Raw genomic sequence first — 20016 nt, forward strand, 5'->3', positions numbered from 1 at the left:
AGTCGATGCCATTAACCGTTGAGGAGTTCCTACGGGGACGAGCCTGGCGGATTACCAGTGTCGCTGCCAGATTATTGCATTGTTAGCAGATTTACATAAGTACGTCAAATTAGACCACTGGTAGCAAGATTTGACCCACACATAGCCTAGGTACATACATAAATACATACATACGTACAATGCTAGTTAAACAAAAGCTTGTAAAAACTCGGAACAATCGACACATAACTGACATTGACATAATTTCGCTTTCAAACATGAAAACGAGCTTACTAACGCTTTTATAACGTTATATAACCGCCCTGCAACAAATTCACGCAAACTCTTACGCGTACGGTATTTAAACTCAATCTGTTACACGCAAAAACACAATTTTCGTGGTCAAAAACCTCATCCATTGGACCACAAAAAACACGCAATAGAACTGGACGAAAATTATATCGTAAGTAGCTCTTCACGCTGCTTCGTTCACGTGGATTAGTCTAGCAGTTTAAGTAATTCAGGGATTATAGGAAATTCCCGCGGGAATTCCTAAAGAACACCATTATTTACACTAAATGCAGATAAACCCGTGCCAAATGAGTTGTCATTCCGTGGGTACATCGGTATAAAAGGCAACCTTTATTGTTAATTCAGAGATTAAAATTTCACCCAATATGACTACCTTGTATTTAACTGTGCCCAGTTTGTTGTTGTTGTTGTTGGGTCTCTTGCAAGTTCATTTTGACCCACTTCCAGTGGTCGGATTGCCTTGAAATTTAGTACATAAATTGCAAGCTGGATATCAATGAAAGTACAGTCAATAAAAAGAACGGTCAGCAAAAAAGCATGTATTACAAATTTAATTTTTATCTGCAATTTATAGCCTCCCGTTTCCGCGTAAAAGAATACCAACGTTATTCGTCATAATATTAGTAAGATTTTATGATAGAAGACCATGGACTAATGTGCTTTAAAGTGTGACATAACCGTCATTCAAAAGTAATGTTGCCAATTAATAACGGCTTCGTCACGTCAATTTCGCTCTCGTTGCAACATTGGGTTTTGGGTCAGGTGGACGATTGTGTTCAGAGTACGGTTGAGGTTTTTGTCAAATGTTATAACACTAACTAAACAATGTAATGTAGCGGTATTATTTAATGTGCAAAATGGGGCATAAAACAACACTAACACTCGCTTATCGAGTTGTTATTTTAAAGTAAACGATATTTTAAACTAGGATGGCGCCTCTGTCATCGTATCGAAACGAATCTGTAGCATGGTGAACGGTTGTGTTGCTCTGAGGATGAACTCCGATTGAGTTTGAAACGCGTCAGCATAGTGTGGCGGTGGTACATAGTTTTTTACCAATTAGTGTCAGCATTGTTGCTACCTATATCCGTGCAAAATTATAACTTTCTAGCACTGACAGTCCATGAGCAAAGCCGCGCGCAGACAGACAGACAGACAGGCATGGCGATAAGGCTTATAGTTATAAGGGTTCCGTTTTTGCCATTTTGGCTACGGAACCCTAAAAAGGGATAAGCTATAGCAAATTGATACTCAGGGAGCGAATGAAGCAACTCATACAATCCAAATTCTTTGCAACCCAGTATAGTACTCACATTTCCACACAAGATCTTTGCTTCAACTTATAACCTAACCAACAAAAAGGCCTAAGAACCATCGCTAGAAACCCTGTTTTCGAATAAAAAAATCTGCATTCAAATCGGTTCACCCGTTTAAGAGTTACGGTGCCACAGACAGACACAGACACACATAGTGGACAAACTTATAACACCCCTCTTTTTGCGTCGAGTCGGGGGTTCAAAATGAACTGCACCTTCACTCACTAAACTACCGCACAGCTGTTTAAACCTTACATAGGACCTTTTAGCACCCAGCTAGGTACTGAGTACCAGGAAGGGAAATCACAACACATGAGAGTATTTTGCAAACACTCCGCCGTATATGAAGCCTTTGTTTCGTGCCAGCATGTTTTAGCAGCGCGAATTTTAAACCGTCTTTCTTTGGGAGACGTGACAATGTAATGCGAGGAAATTATGAAGTCAACAATATCTGTATAGGTGAAAAAAACTGAGATCCCGTGTCAAATCTTTCTGATATTATAAATGTGAAAGTTTGTGAAGATGTTTGGATGTTTGGGTGTTTGTTACTCATTCACGTCTAAACCGTCAAACCGATTTAGATCAAATGCGATATACAGATAGTTTGAGTCCCTGGGAAGGACATAGGATAGTTTTTATCCCGGAAAATTACATAGTTCCTGCGGGATAGCGATAAACGAATACTATACTACGAGGACGGACAGCAGCTAGTTTTTTTTTCCACCATAAGGATTTCAACTTAATGACTAATGACAATCAAGATGAATTTGACATTTGGTCAGACATTACCACGTAGAGGTTAAATAATAACTAACGAAACGAAGAAAATAAGTCTAGTGGTCCAAAGTCTGTTCAGTAGCTAACTAACAATTTTTGAGCTGGTTACGATTTGAATGGGTCCCGACTGTTGAGCTACTTAACAGAGTTCTAGAGTAGGTACTGGACTTGTATTCTTCTTTTTAGTATTTTAAGGCAGACGGGAATTTAAAAAAAAAAAATGTTTTACTAGCCTGGTCTACGTCCGCGTAGAATTCGTTTATCGCTCCGCGGGAACTATGCAATTTTCCGGGATCAAATCTATCCTATATGTCCTTTCCCCGGGACTTAAACTATCTGTGTAATGAATTTCATCTAAATTCGTTCAGCTATTCCGTGATTGAGTACAAACCATCCAAATATGTTTACAAACTTTCTCACATATTAATATTTGTAGGTACCTATAAGATACGATACACGTCTCGTCGCATAATATTATGCAGTTATGTTCCCTTGACAAAGAAGAACTTCGCGTGATTTATAATCCATTGTTAGATTATAGTTGTTAATATGTATCTACGTTTGTACATTATTGTACTATTTTTTTGTTGTATATAAGTTGTTTTTTTCATTTCCGTTGTCTTCGACAGACAGCTCAGTTCAAGGTCAAATTGTAACATTCACGAACATGATGACACAAGAGAGACAGACAGAGAGTACATAACAAACACCTTTTTATAGAACTTTTTGCTAAATGTGTGTGAATTAAAGCACTTTACTTGAGGATAGAAAAAAAACTTCAATTAATAGAAATTATAAATATTATGGGACACTTTGACACCAATTGACCTAGTCCCAAACTAAGCATAACTGCGCATAAGTAATTAACACAAAACAATTCAAATATTCTTTACTGCACACCAAAAATTAGTACAAAAATGAACTATCTAATTATATATCTAAGTATCTTAATCTTAAAGTGTTCGAAACTAACCTCATTCCCTTTGAATGATCCCTGAAAGTCAATGGAAATCAAAAATAACACGTTGTATAATATATAGTACTCAATGAAGACCTATTGTGTTGAATTACCTATGATAAATTCGATAACTTGATACAGCTGGGACGACTAAGATGATAGAACTACGAGGACTAGAATGGTCGCGACATGAAAAACTCGAAGCTTATATAAGGTGAATTCGAGAGCACAATGCATGTCTAAAATCCAAAATTACGTGCATACCTCAAGGTCGCACTCTAAGCTACGTGTTCTAAATGCCTTGAATAAACAATAACCGCAACCTACGTATAATGTAAACATACATATTATATCAATAACACACGTACAGATGTTAGTGCATAGTAATTTTCCATTGTATTTTTAACCGAATTCAAAAAAGGAGGAGGTTATCAATTCGGTTGTATTTTTTAATGTTTGTTACCTCAGAACTCCGTCATTTATGAACCGATCCGCTCATCTGTTTCCACCAGAGATGTGCTGTGCGAGGATGTGTAAATGAAGCGTTTCTATTGGTTGATGAAAAACATATTCCTCGCTACACATCCTCGCACATCTCTGCGGTGTAAACGCTGCTTCAATATCTGCTCTAGCGTGCAAAACAATCTGACACGTCCCTACCGGCTTTAGACATATGGTCGTATTAAGCGCGCTCCATTGTGCCAGATATTGGTGCTACTGACTGTACCTAGTAGAAAACTATACCTATAATTCTATAATTTAATCTCTGTATTTTCGTAGCGCAGAATTTTACTACCTTCGAACGGTATATCGATTCGTGATTACGAAAATCGTCTGACTGCCTTATGATATGCAATCGTCGCATCCTATAGGCGCTTGCAACTCAAGAAACCACTCAAGCGTTGCCGATCTTGCAAGCAATGGACTATACACGTAGACAAATTGTCTCTTTTATAGCTTAATGTAGGATAGGTACCATCAGCCAAATAAGTGGTCTATCCATTTTTAAACAAGTTCCTATCAAATAAATATGTCGCTAAAGTCGAAACTATCAAGTTGACAGACACGTCTATTGGCATTATTGTTTTATGACATGCAAACGATTATCAACTTTAGGGTGGTGGAGCACATATTTTGCTGATGGTACAAGACTGGAAAATAGAATACGGTGAATTTCAGCAGTGTTTTCAGACAATAACGATATCGGGGCTTTCTAGAATAGTACATTGTGCATTAAGGGGCTTAAGAAGGGGATTACTAACGAGAGTCTATTAGAAGCACGACGCCGGAGGCGGAGGGCTTTTAATGACCCGAGTTTGTAATCCTCTTACGGCCCGTGATACACACAATGATTTTCATCACAAGCGAGGAAAAAAACTTTTTAGACTTTATTTAGTTTACTGCATGACTGAATGTGCCTACCTACAAGACATTTATATTTGTATGCCCTCGGGCGCAGCATAGTGATACAAATCTATGATCAGTGTACCAACTATTTTAACCTATGTTTGACAAATAAATTATTTGTATTTGTATTTGTATTTTGTATTTGATTTTCGAATTTCGTGGTAGCTCCCCTGATTGTCACTTTTTTCGAGTCGTCTACCATAGATAGTACTAAGAACCGTATTAAATTTAGAATTCGAAAGGTCTTACGGCCAGATTATTCCAACATGCTAAAAAAATATTGACTAAAATCATTGCAAAACAATTTGATATAAATTTAAAATATAAAAATAACGAAGTTTCATGAAGCGTGACAAATTTTTATGGTGTAAAATTAGGTTATATCTATGTTTCAAAGATGTAAATAAAACGTTGGCTGACTTGAAACCTCTTTAGTCTTGCATAGTCTCTATTGTGCAGGCAGCAAAGACCTATGATCTTACAACTTTGCTATTGCATTCTCTGCTTGTATTTCTTCGAACTAGCTGTTGCCCATGACCATTCTTTTGTGTCGCAGGAACTAGGTATACTATTTTCCGGGATAAAAACTATCCTAATGTCTTTTAACATGTACCAACTTTTTAATCTCTACCTTTATGTGATTGGTGTGGCACCGCTGTAAAGTTCACACAAATAAACAACAAATGTAATTATAATTTGCCAATTATTGAAAGAAAGAAACTCACGAATTTTCTTCTGGCTCCATGCTATTTCCGCATATGGCTTCAAACTGACATGCACCGCCATTTTTAAGAAAACAAACTGTCAAATTCAAAACTTTCAAACATCCAAATACAAGCACTAGCACTGGCCGAAAACAAAAATCTGGAACCCCGTTTAACACTGGCACATTACGCGATAATTAGAAGAATTTAAATTAAGAACCTCACGATCAGTTCTAGGTAGTTCGGCGCTCAAAATACAAAAATTTGATAGGTCGAAATTGAATTTGGGAAGCCGCGATTAGTGGATTTTCACGCAATGATAGCGCTTCGACGGCGCAAGAGTGACTGGCGGCCGAACAATGTTTTGTATCGACGTTTTTAAACGAAGTATCTATTGCATTTGCGCAACCGAATGCTAAGCCATTTGCTGGCTCTGTCGCGTGGAAAATAGTTTTTAGTTACGACAAAGCTTTTTGTGGAAAGGAATTATGTAAAGGGCTAAATTAGGTTTTGTACTCTCTAGATTTAGAATTGTTTTAGGTAATCAGTGCACACACAGCACAACAATGTCATATAACGTGCAGATTAGATAATATCCTCCCCCCGCCGTTTTTGGCTTCCGCCCCGCAGGCCTATAATGATGCATCCGAGGGGGTGAGGGGGTTACTGGGAACATCAGCTCCCCAAAATCCAACTCGTATGTATGTAAACGTACGAATGAAAATTCCCAAAAATAGGGTATGTAGGGAATTTTTGTGCCCCCCCCCCCCAAAATGGCTGTAAAATGCGAAACTATTCAGTGTATAATGAGATATCATGTACTCACGACCACTTAATTTGTTGCATGAATTGCATTTATGTACTAGTTGATATTATTAAATTACTAATTGAATTTAGATGCTTTGTAGCCTGGTAGAGCTTTCACAAAGTGTCATAAATACTTTTTTAGTACCTACACTTTTGTAGGATTGTTCAAGTACCTAATGCCCTATTTTCGGTGTTTTTTCCCAGCTATACATACAAAAATGTGATCGATTTTTTTTTGGTAGTTTAGCTGAGAAATCACTAATGAAACTGATATAATACGGAACCCAAAAAAAGCAACGTTTACCACATATTACTGTCTTTGTTAATAACAACGGTTTATTAGAAACCGCGCGTTGATGTCTTTTATATCATTATAACAAAAAATAGAACCGACCACAAAAAAACGGCCAAGAGCGTGTCGGACATCTTCTAAGTTTAGGTATATTTTATACCTTAGGTTGCTATTTACTCATAAGTTACTAATAATTCTCATGCAAACTTAGCCGTTATAGTTTTCCTTAAAAGTTTGATATACTTACTACCATCCTGAATTTTTTAAAATTTTTCCACCAACCGGTTTAGATTCTAGAGGGGGGAGACGCTCGATTTTAATGAAAATTTGCACTTTAAAGTTGAATATTTCGCAAACAAATCACTGAATCAAAAAATCGACTTAGCAAACCCCTAATAGTTTTAAAAGACAGTTTATCCAACAATATCCCACACTATAGGGTTGGATGAGAATAAAAAAATCACCCCCCACGTGCTGAGGCACCGAGTTCAGACTGGTAGAAAATTATTTTCATGGTTTTTTGTGGTCGGTTCACGTTTTTGTTAAAAACATTTTTTTCACGATTTTTAGTGTAAAAGATCTAAGATACAATAGTTTAATGTCAACTGCTCATCACCTTTTACGTAAAATTGCTTTTTCCGATGCAGAGACGTTCATTATTGAGGAGTCCTGGTGCTTCATCAACCGGTTTCATTTCACCATATGAATTACGATGAGCTTAAATTGCTTAGCAACTGCGTTAAAGTAATTGAAATTCAACCCGTGAAGTACTTGTTTTTGAGTAGTCGCTCCATTGGTCATATTTGGTCTTCATCATCAGTTCCACTTCACCAAATGATGATTAACAAGAGAAAATGCACGAGTTAATCATTCCAGCCTATATACGTCCCACTGCTGGGCACAGGCTTCTTTTCAGAATGAGAGGGCTTGGGGCTTGGGGGGCTTGGGCTTTGGGGAGGGTTTGGGATGCACGAGTTACTCCTAAATATATATCCAAATTATCATAGGTGTTCCTACAATATTTGAAGAGTTCCCTCGATTTCCTTAGGATCCAATCATCAGATCCTGATTTGGTGTTTATGGGAACTAATTGAAAGCATTTCTAGACGAACGAAAAAAATATTTTCAAATCGGTTCATAAGTGACGGAGTTCTGAGGTATTAAACATAAAAAAAAAATACAACCGAATTGATAACCTCCTCCTTTTTTTGAAGTCAGTTAATAACTTGTCAAAGTCAACTGAAGGTCATTTGTAATATTTAAATTTTAAGTGTCATATCTAACATAAATCAAGTATTTCATAAATAAAACTTTAGGTAAATAATGCAGAATGCAATTTTTAAAACTGTGTCGTAACAACACTGGCTAAATGTATAAGTAGAACTCATTAGGTAAATAATTATCAAGTTCACATTCTTTTCAAATGACTCGAAATTAGTAATTAAAGGTAATCCTTTTCATCGAAAATTATTAGGCGTAATGTGCTAGTTCGCCGATTTAAATTTCACCGAAGAATTTCGTCATATTTTTAAACTATTTGATGAGAAGGTCTCCATTTAGTTTTTAATTTAACTGAGCGAGCGTGAAGCGCGAGCGAAGCGTCTTTGTTTCAGCTTGGGCGAAAATATTTACATAATACATGTCGCATTTCTCAATTAATTCACATGAAATTATGTGAACACACACACGGATTTTTTATCTATTTAATTTTTAGAAAGCTCTCAAAAAAGGGGTTCGCACGTTGTTCGCACGGGATTGTTAAAAAAATAATAAGTTTTGTTAGTAATTACATTTTAATATCTACTTCCACGTTTTTTTATTGACTGTACTTTTGTTGACCGTACTTGCATTGTACCAAATTCCAAGTCGATGCCATTAACCGTTGAGGAGTTGTGTCATGCGGAGACGATCCTGGACGTAGCAATCGATTTACGCTACCAGATAGTGTATCGGCACCTGACTTACTTAAGTATGCCAAATTATAAGTCATTCCGACCAATTTAAGTACTAACCATACTGACATAAGAGAGAGATCCCTTTAAGGGATAAGTTCGCCTTTGTACATCTTATTATCTGTGTTTGGTATTTTCTGTGTTTTATGTACAATAAAGAGGTTTACAATACATACAATACATAATAACAGAGCAAGTTAATTACTTAAAGCTTTAAGCGGCTTCGCACACGTAAATCATTAGATCCAGCAGTTGAATTTAAATTACGGGATTTTTAAAAGTTCCCGTGAGAAATCGGGGTTTACATTGACATTACATTAAAAACAATAATGACAAATTTTACGACTCAAAGCCAGCGGCTGTGTTTTCGAGATTTTATGCCGTGGGAATATCGGGATAAATAGTAGCCTATATGTTATTCCAGACGTCCAGCTATCTACGTACCTACCAAACATCTCCGTTTTAGCGTGAAGGAGTGACAAACACACACACACACACACACACACACACACAAACTTTCGCATTTATAATATAAGTAGGAAGTAGGATATTATCTTTGTTGTCTATGCCAACCCATAGTCATGCCACTTTAAATTACGCGAATTTAGTTATGTGAAGTAATAATTATGTTAATAGTTTGTGAAGTAATAATTATGCGAAATTACATTATGCCAATTTAAATTAGGATTATAACGTTATGCAATTCATATAGAGGACAGAGTTACTAATCTTAAGTAATGTAGCCGGTTTAGGTAAAAGAAATAGAGGCCTTATGGTCTAACATTTGAAATCACAATCGTTCTGTCATAATATATAGGTAGCGCCACGAGAGTCGAAGTGAATGATTACACACACAGCTACAAATAGAACTGATATTAGACATAACCTAACCTAACCAACAAAAAGTTGGAAAACCCCGACATTGTCACTTCAAAGTTCAATATCTCAAAAAGGATTGAACCGATTTTGATAAATCATATCTAAGAACCATTGCTAGAAAACCTGCTTTCAAACAAAATAAAACGCATTCAAATCGGTCCACTCGTTTAAGAGCTACGGTGCCACAGACAGACACACAGCGGTCAAACTTATAACACCCCTCGGGGGTGTAATATAAGGTGATGGTACGTGGTGGTAAATAAGACGATATCTGTAGTTGTGCGTGAAGAGAACAAGAACAAGAACCCTTTTATTAAGTAAACCTTCGAATATATACATTACGATTGTCGCTGACACAAGCAATATGCGTTTATGTAGCAGTAAACTATTGTGTTACTGCTAAACACTGAAAGTGGCCAATTGCCATACTACACCTCCCCGAAAGTCCCTTCACCCCCGGGGTGGCAGAAAAAAAATTAAACGCATGTTACTTGTTTACAATTTTTTTTAAATTCCTGTAAAATAAAACCACTACAGGGGTCAAAAAGGAGAATGAATTAAATTAATCAAAATCCTACTGTCATTGACTTCAACTCTGTGGCCGTATTGCCTAACATTTCTCGGGCTCGCGATCTCAATAAAAAAAAAAAAAAAAACAAATGACAGTGATCGCGAGTGTCAGAAACGTCAAACAATACGGCCTCTGGTGGGACTACCTATACATATAAATAAGATCGCGAACCTCAGCTCGTCGTGTTAACGTCGGACTTTACACCTGGTTCTTGGAAAAATGCTGGCCGCGTCCGCCAACGTCAACATACGTCATTCGCGTTTATTTTTAGTGCCTTTTATTTGCAAGGCACGTTAGCAACTAGTGGGTGAACACAACAAGAAGGTATCAGCTTGTTTGTAATTTTTGACTCTAACCGAAACTTAGTTTCACTTAAATAATTTTTCACTTCTCATGCTCGTAAAGTTCGTGTTTAGGCTGAATCTAGGACATAAAGTAAAATCTTCGTCTAAGACCAAGGCAATCAGGGGTAAACAGCCACAAACAAAGATGTTTCTACATATTTCTTTAATATGTTTTAATTTATATATAAAAGTAAAAATCAATCAAAATAGATCAATAAAACTAAAAATGTATAATTATAATAGTAATGCGTGAACAATAAAAAGTACATATGTAGTAAGTGAACAATTGACAAGATTTCATATTTGTAAGACTATAATTTGATTCTTTTTCTGTTTTCTGTTTGGAAAGAGAGTTGATATTTTTAAAATTTCGCTACGTTTTTTTTTAAGATCTGCTTATTCTAAAAGGGCATAACTCCAAAACTACCACACAATTGATCCATTAATTTTGTCTAGACTCTATTAAAAAAAAAACATATCTATTCTGTGGTAGTGTTGGCAAATTCAGATATATTTTTTTAAATCATTGTATTTTTAAATTTGAAATATGGAGAAAAAAATTATAATAAATATTTACCCATGTTCAGGAGGCAAAACTCTTTCGATTCCTTTAGTAATTTACAGGCGTTAAAAAAAAAAAGAAATCTTTTCAATTGTTTCCACTGTTGCTACTTATTACATTTCCTCGCCATCGAAGTGAAAAGCAGTGTAAAACTCTAGCATTAAACCCGTTTCCCCTCGATGCCATTTGCACGTGTCTGGTAAAATGGCTCGTTTTATGCTCCTGTTGTACCATCTACTATTTATCCTTATCCATTAAACAGATGAGTGAAGGTCGTTCTTAAACGGATCTTCTACTATAACGCGGATTGTAAGCGACGCTCGTTTTGCGGTTAACCCGTCACCAGTATTGTTCAAACTTCCTCACACGTTGGCGCTCCGCCCAATTGTCATAACAACGTTCCTAAAACGGCAAACATGACAGCTGTCATATCCTCGAGTCAAAGAAAATTTCCTGTAAGATTATACCTACGTCTTCCTGTTTAAGGCTATGTTTCCACCAATATGTTTTACGTGAACTAATAGAATCGCTTCATTTATCGGCTCGCCTCACTCAGCTGTTTCCACTGGATATGTGCCGTGCAAGGATAGATGTACCCACTATCGCATAGTATCAATCAAGTTGAATAAGTACCCACCTATTTCTCTTTTTTTTATATAACTCGTAATACACATATAAATGTAAATTAGGATACTTTTCTAATAGGTTAGTTATATAGTTAAGTTTTGCACAGTATTTATATATGGAAGTGTTTTGAGTGTTTCATTTCGCCAACAAACTGTCATGCAGTTTGACGAAAAAATGTGTTCATGTATACACTGTGTAATTGTTAAAATTGAATAAAAAAAATAGAAAGAAAGATAAATCAAGAGTTTCTATTGGTTAATAACTTTTTGGTTATTAACCAATAGAAACTCTTTTTACATATATTGTCAAATTAGATTCGCATACCAAATTTCAATTCGATGCCATCAACCGTTGAAGAGTCCTGTCCTGTGGAGACGTTCTTGGCCGGACTACCAGGATGTCACTACCAGATTATTGTATTGTCACAAAATTTACATTCTCAACAAACAAACAAAAATGATTTGCTTAACTAAATAACTACCTACCTAAAGCCGTTTTAGATTTAGCTAAGGACTAATATTGTTCAACCTTTTTCAACTTTGAACCTACGACCCTTACTATTTTGAAATCTCTCAAAATTATGTGACATTTACCCAAATTGACAGTTTAACAAAAACACAGTGAAATAGTGACATTGAAATAACTATTTACTAACGGATAATATACAAATACACTTGTATATTGTTTGAACGGATATTTGTAAAACTAACATAATATTATACTATGCCAAGTGTAGATCCTGTCTATTTCTTTAAATAAGTTTATGTTAAAAATTATCTAATGGTGATTTTCCACCAGCGAGGCCAGGCGAGACGAGGCGAGAACAGAATTGAAATTTACGGCGTCCGCAGCGGCCCGCGGCGGCTCGCGGCGGGCGCGCGAGATTGCATACAAATATCTCGGCGGAAAATCACCTTAATACCTTGAAGCGAGCAATTCTTGTATATGGTTTGCAGGTGGTAGGATCTTGTGCAAGGTCCGCCCGGATTGCTACCACCATCTTGCTCGCTAATCCTGCCGTAAAACAGCAGTGCATGCACTGTTGTGTTTCGGCGTGGAGAGTAAGACAGCCGGTGAAATTTCTGGCACTTGAGGTATCCCATCTTAGGCCTCTAGGTTGGCAACGCATCTGCAATCCCCCTGGTGTTGCAGGTGTCTATGGGCGGTGGTGATCTCTTATCATCAGGAGACCCACTTGCTCGTTTGCCATCCAGTTGAATAAAAAAAAAATATAATATATAAATATATTTCGGGGATCTCGGAAACGGTTCCAACGATTTCGATGAATGAAATTTAGGGGTTTTCATGGATGAAAATTCGATCTAGCTTGACCTTATCTCTGAGAAGACGCTTATTAATGAGTTTTAGCCCGAGCAAAGCTCGGTCGTCCAGATACCCACGGTGTTGCATAGTCCCCGTTTTGTACGGAAAAAAGGGAGGACAAAGGTTTCCGAAAAACAAAACTGTCTCAAAACACAGACATTCATTGCCCCGAAACGCATATTTGCCATTTAATTTCAGATATTGCAAAATATTCACAAAATTATTCTAATTCTAAATAAACCCGCGTGACTCACCCAAAAACTATGAGATTTAACATTTCGGAGACCTCACGCTACACTAGTGCCTCTAGCGGCGAATCATACGCGATAGCCCACATTGAATTGAATTGAACAACAAACAGGGCAAGGTAAATAAAAGTTTGCAAAATATTATTGTCTAATAGTGAAAGTGGTTTAACCTATGAATGAACCGTTTCCCCATTGATTTATCAATTTATGATAAACTCATTCCTCGCAACGCATCCTCGTACATCTCTGGTGGAAACATAGCCTTACCCCAAAATTACCTGACAGATATTCGGCCGATATTACGTTCCGTTTAGGCGAGATCAGCCGCATAAAGCTGAGTTTCCACCAGAGATGTGCAAGGATGCGTTGCGAGGAATGTGTCATGTGGAACATGTCATTCATGAACCAATAGTAAATACTATCTTTGCTTCGCCTAGCTGTTTCCGCTAGAGATGTGCGAAGCGAGGATAGGTAAAAGAAGCGTTCTGTTAGTTCATGCCATGCTGAGCTGAGTCCTTTTTGCATCACACTACAGCACAATTATGTTTTACTGTGTTTTTGTTCTGATGTAGTGTGTTTTTGTTGTCAATCATGTTGTGAGTTTGAGTTTGAGTTATATATCCTCGCAACGCATACTCCCACATCTCTGGTGGAAACGTAGCCTTACCCGAAAATTACTTGATAGATATGCAGCCGAAATTACGTCACATTTCGGCATCAGCCGTGTAACTTCGGTTAACGCCCGAAGTAACTCGAGTTTGAACATAGTAATGCTTAAGGTTGATTGCGCGGTTTAGCTAACCGCAGGGTTAATGAGTATTACAAGGCTTTAAACTTTGAACTAACGCCTTTGTACGTCTGTCTGTCTGTCATAATTGTAGCTAGGTAATCCAGAGGCCTGGTGTAAAAGGAAATAGTGTCAAATTTAACAGGTAGTATGAGTATGTAAATGTAAGTGGGTCCACTCCTGCTAGATTGTGTTGAGGCGACAACTTCAAACGATTTACTAATGTCTAACGAAAACTATTTTTTGCAAATGTTTTGTTTCGCAGATATTTCATTTGGCCAAACGCATTTTATTCCGGAAGCCGTGGTGGCCGAGTGGTTTGACTTAGGCCTCTCAAGCAGAAGATCGCGGGTTCAAACCCCGGCTCGCACCTTTGTGTTTTTCGAAATTCATGTGCGTAATTTCATTTGAAATTAAACACGAGCTCTACGGTGAAGGAAATCATCGTGAGGAAACCTGCACAAACCTGCGAAGCAATTCAACGGTGTGTGTGAAGTTCCCAATCCGCACTAGTTTTTAATAAGTCCTAATAATTAAATAAGTAGTAATTATTTTTAGTTCTTTTTAGTAACTTGGATTGTTTTTTGGCGTCGGGGTTTTTTTCTTATAAAAATCTTTAATTTTTAGCTTGTTAGTATAACTATCTAAGGTAATTATAGTCAACTACAAAAAGATCGATACTGCCAAAGTAAAAAATATGTATACCCGAATTTATTGGATTAATATTACAGACTTGTGAACATACTTTCTAACTTCGGCAGTATCGATCTTTTTTTACTGAACTGTACCCATTTAACCCGTTCATTTGCGAAACATCAACTTTATCAAGGTACGCATTTACTGGCCCAACGCACTTATAGCCAATTTTTAACGTCGTTTAAGAACATGTAATAGTTATATACATAATATAAGCTTTCCGTGAACGTCTCTGTAGGTATGTTGGAAATTAAAAACATCTCTGCATGCGACCAAACAAGGAAACAGCGAGTAAATACTAAGGTTCGACAATATTTGTAGATCGCAAGGACGGTGGTGGTACTTCCTGAGACATAGTGGTAATTGACGAGTATATGCCATTAAACTGTAAGGTATAAGGAAAGATATATGTAAACGAGAAATGTAAAATTATCCCCAAATGTCAATGTAATTTGACTGTGACCAACCTCTTTATAGTTAATAGCTGTTGCCCGCGGCTTTGCTCCCGTTCTATTTTTACAAGCTTTTATTTAGTTTCACCTGTCCCGTTGTCTGTCTGTCTGTAATCAAATCTTGCAAGTTAAATTTGACGCACTTCCAGTGGTCAGATTGAGCTGAAATTTGGTATAATTATGTATATTTGCGTGACAATACAATAATCTGGCAGTGACATCCTTGTAGTCCAGCCAGGATCGTCTCCACAAAACGGAACTCTTCAACGGTTAATGGTACCGATTTGAAATTTGGTATGCAAATTTAGTTTGGGTGGCAATACACGTACAGTCAGCAAAAAGTACGTAAAGTCAGCAAAAAAAAGATTGTATTAAAAATGAAATTTTTAGCAAAACTTAACTGTGTAATTTTTTAGTGTTCACCCGCGACTTCGCACGCATTTATCTTAAAATTATTATACCTATTGTCATCCACGAAGACGAGTGATTTTGTCAAAATTAGACATTAATGACATTGTAATAAGAACCACGGCACGCGTCATCGTGAATGACTCTACCTATAGTCTGAGTCATGAGAAAGAACTAGGATAGTTTTTTAACCCCCCACGCAAAAAGAGGGGTGTTATAAGTTGGACCGCTATGTGTGTCTGTATGTCTGTGTGTCTCTTAAAAGGGTGGACCGATTTGAATGCGGTTTTTTTTTATTTGAAAGCAGGTGTTCTAGCGATGGTTCTTAGACATGTTTCGTCAAAATCGTTTCAGCCGTTTTTGAGATATTGAACTTTGAAGTGACAAAGTCGGGGCTTTTCCAACTTTTTGTTGGTCAGGTTAGGTTATCGTACCAAATTTCACGTCGATGCCATTAACCATTGAGGAGTTCCGTCCCGCGGAGACGATCCTGACTGGAGCACCAGGATGTCACTACCAGATTGGTCACCAGATTTACATAAGTATGCGAAATTTCAAGATGGTCTGACCACTGGAAGTGGGTCAAATTTAACCTGAAGGATTTGACCCGTACAGTCGGAGTAAAAAAGGTTCGTCACAAAATGACCTACATTAACCCTTAATAAGGCAGAGGCGATTTAGCGACCACTTGCATTGAGTTGGAAACTGAACCTTATTGCTTTCATAATACGTCACAATTTCCATTGTAATAACTGAAAATACGACTAGCTTTATAAATATTCTTTGTCAGGTATGTATTCGATAGCTGCTTTTGATTCTGTGGTAGTATGCTCCAATAAATGGAGCCTTATAAAGGGTTAAGAAACTTCTATCTGTGGTTGCATCTTAATGTTTACATCTTGTTTACATATAGTGCCGGTAAGCGACACTTTAATAACATTCAAATTTCGAACATCTTAAAAAAACAATAATCATTTATGGTTGCTATAATCGAATTAGTCGATTTGTAATTTCATTAAATAATAATTATAATAAAATTATTGTTCCATACATTTTTTGAATCGCGAATATGACAATCGATTTGAGAAGAGGTTCGATAGTAAGTACATAAATACAACATACAGTGGGGGTAGGAAAACCTTCGTCAGTTATTAAATTGATTCCTTTACAAAGTCATAGAGTCTTAGTACGTTTTGCCGTTTCGCGATTTCGCAAATACTGTCATTAATATTTACTTTATACTTGTTTTATTTTGTGTACTTATGTAATAAACGTTTCTATTTCTATTTTTGAAACCAAAGTACTAAGTAGACAGGTGCATATCAAATTACACTTACTAGACATGATAACAAGGGTCAAAATAGTATACACCTCTAACATATATCTAGTTTCATATCAATACAAAACCTTTTTAAAAAACAACTTCGTAAAAGTTTCAATCAAAGAATGTTTAGTTGTCAGTGTTTGTCAGTGCCAAGGTGTAGTGGTAGGGTTGTTATGGTCACCTGATTATGTTTAGAAGGTTGATAGGTTGACGCAGTATGTCCTACTCAATCGGTAAAGCAGGTTAGCACTCATACTGAGCAAAGGAAAATAGATCTTAGGGTGACGAACCTTTTTTTAGTCCGACCGTACATTGCAAGTTAAATAAAAGCTTGTAATAATAGATTAATCTACGTTCAAAGTCAAAGTCAAAGTCAAAATATCTTTATTCAATTTAGGCTACAACAAGCACTTATGAATGTCAAAAAAAATCTACCACCGGTTCGGAAAAACCTCTGCTGAGAAGAATCCGGCAAGAAACTCAACGAGGTATATATATTTTTTTTTTAAAACAGATTTACAATATTATTAAATGACATGTATACATCACAAGTATTTAACACAACTTTATTTTTAAAACAGCTTTATTTTTAACACAGTAGGTTCGCTATTGAAGGGATCGCTAATGCGGATCGGAATTATTTCCAAATATCCCTGTCCATGATATAATCATTAACTTTATAATACGCCTTTGATATTAATGTCTTCTTGACAATAGATCTGAATTTTGTATCCGTTTCATTTATAATATTTTTTGGAATTTTATTATAATTTTTATTAAAATTTTATATTAATTTATTAACGTTGTTAATGCAAAGGATCATATTACACATTATTGATTCAAAATACACCAAGTATTTGTATTATTGACATTATTAATCGATTTAACGCGTACGCGCAGTCACATGCCTTATGTTATTACAGGTGTGTGTTTATGATACCTCTCCAAGGTAATCAATACAATAGTATTATTATTTGAATAATTTTGCTATTGCATTACATTTTAATAGTCTCATCATCATCATCATTCAACTAAATAGATATCTGGGGGCACGGCAGTGCCCCGCCAAGTCGAGCAAAAAGCGGCACGGCCGTACCATCCTTTTCTAAACTCACTATTTTAGGGTTCCGGAGCCAAAATGGCAAAAACGGAATCCTTATAGTTTCGCCATGTCTGTCTGTCTGTCTGTCCGTCCGCGGCTTGGCTCAGGGACTATCAATGCTAGAAAGCTGTAATTTTGCACAGATGTACTCGTATATGTAAACTATGCCGAGAAAATGGTACAATAAAAAATTCCGCGGAGGCGGTACTGGTTGTAATATTCGAGTTAACATCTTGTAATCTTCTTGTACCTACTATTGTTTATAATCCCAGCCTATATACGTCCCACTGCTGGGCACAGGCCTCCTCTCAGAATGAGAGGGCTTGGCCGTAGTTCCCACGCGGGCCCAGTGCGGATTGGGAACTTCACACACACCATTGAATTACTTCGCAGGTTTGTGCAGATTTCCTCACAATGTTTTCCTTCACCGTAAAGCTCGTGGTGAATTTCAAATGTAATTGCGCACATGAATTCCGAAAAACTCAGAGGTGCGAGCCGGGGTTTGTACCCACGATCCTCTGCTTGAGAGGCCATAGGTCAAACCACTAGGCTTTTTATTACTATTGTTTACATAGCCTTAAATCATCAGCTGATTTGTTTGGCTGACGCCATGTCTGTCCGTCAATCGACAACAGGTCGTCACACACTTCAATACCCACGCGATTACGCCAAGAACCTCTATTAATTTTAATCGACAGTTATATAATACAAATCACTTTCAAATGGTATTTAGGCTGCATTTCCACCAGAGAACTTGTTAATAATTCACTGCAATAATAGCAAAATCAAATCCTGGCCCGACTCGTTAAGGTTTAATTGTTCGAAAATGGTTAAACTGAGCAAGTGTTGAGTGTTGCCATACATTCTTCCGGAATATTGGGAGGGTGCGAAGTACTAGGTGGGGGTGATGAAATCTATCGCAGCGCTCATGGTGGCCAAAAGTAGAAATAGTTCTGGCTCTGTCATCTGTCATACTCATATGAATCTGTCATTAACAAAGCAATTTGTATAGACTTTAACCTCCTAGTTTTAGTAATAGATGTTTGTGTTATGATGCGAGCTTGAATTATTGAACACTGTCCCTGTTTTGTTCTTAATTCCTCTACATCATGGACATGTCCAGCAACAATTTTCCTTATGAAACGGTTTGTGGTTGAAATTTTATAATGAGTGATACTCACAAAACCGGTCTTCAAAATGATACTCATTTTGATCTGAAAACGATATTTAATGTATTACTAGCGATATAAGAACAATTATATAATTTTACTATTATTAAAAGAAACCAATAAGATAGCTTTATCTTTTCGTTTTACAGCAAAAGTACAACTAAACATGAAGTAGGAACAAACCCTGACATAATGAAAATAAACACACTTTTTGAATAAATTTTACTTACCTCATTTAATTTTAATGACCAAAAATGAATTTACAACCTTTTGTCCACCCAAATCACGGTATCACAGTAATTTTGTATTATAAATGAATACGTTATAGGTTTGATTTTTGTCACAATGTCGCGATGAAATTTCAAAACGTCAGAGCATCAGAGCCAAAAAAGCTGCGGACGCTAGGTGGCGCTGATGTCGTGCACAGAGCCAATACTTAACTTTATTTGCGAACTACTTTCCGCTGGCGTTCGTGTCGTCACAGCCTAGTGTGTATATGTTTTTATTTTATGTGTTTAGTTTTAATGGGTCCCACTGAAAAACAGCGTTGTGGCTTGCCGCAACATTATGCTGAGTGGGTCGCCATTTATACTAATCGATGTTTTTTTTAATTATTATTTCTTCCTAGTTAACGTGTCTTTTCTGTGTATCGAATATGTGTAAATAAATGTCTCTCTCTCTTTCTCTCTCAGATATGTGAGGAATGTGTTTGTCATGAATCAATAGAAACGCTACATTTACATATCCTCGCTTAGCATAAGGGGCTATTAAAAACTTCGAAAATCAAGTTCGTATCGTACCGTCCCTCTCACTCTCGTATTAACTACTTTTTTCTTCGTCTAACGATAATTTTAATTAAATTGCTTTCTGTGAAATTTGTCGTCGTCTCCGAAATAAACATACATACCTACAATAACCTAACCAACAAAAAGTTGGAAAACCCCGATTTTGTCACTACAAAATTCAATATCTCAAAAACGGCTGAACCGGTTTTGATGAAGCATGTCTAAGAACCATCGG

The 20016-nt window shown here is 36.7% G+C and overlaps 1 protein-coding gene across 2 annotated transcripts in view; it reads right to left on the reverse strand.

The window, feature by feature from the left end:
* The window catches only part of emp (epithelial membrane protein), a gene marked incomplete in the record, with an annotated part of 90690 nt that overhangs the window by 35627 nt on the left and 35047 nt on the right, over positions 1–20016 (reverse strand). Inside the window, 1 exon segment of one of the 2 annotated variants that reach the window (XM_074109196.1) lies at positions 5475–5781. Coding sequence (XP_073965297.1) covers positions 5475–5535 — 61 coding nt within the window. 2 annotated transcript variants of the gene reach the window in all.

Source organism: Choristoneura fumiferana, chromosome 28 (assembly GCF_025370935.1).
Source record: "Choristoneura fumiferana chromosome 28, NRCan_CFum_1, whole genome shotgun sequence".
In the NCBI taxonomy this organism is placed as follows: domain Eukaryota; kingdom Metazoa; phylum Arthropoda; class Insecta; order Lepidoptera; family Tortricidae; genus Choristoneura; species Choristoneura fumiferana.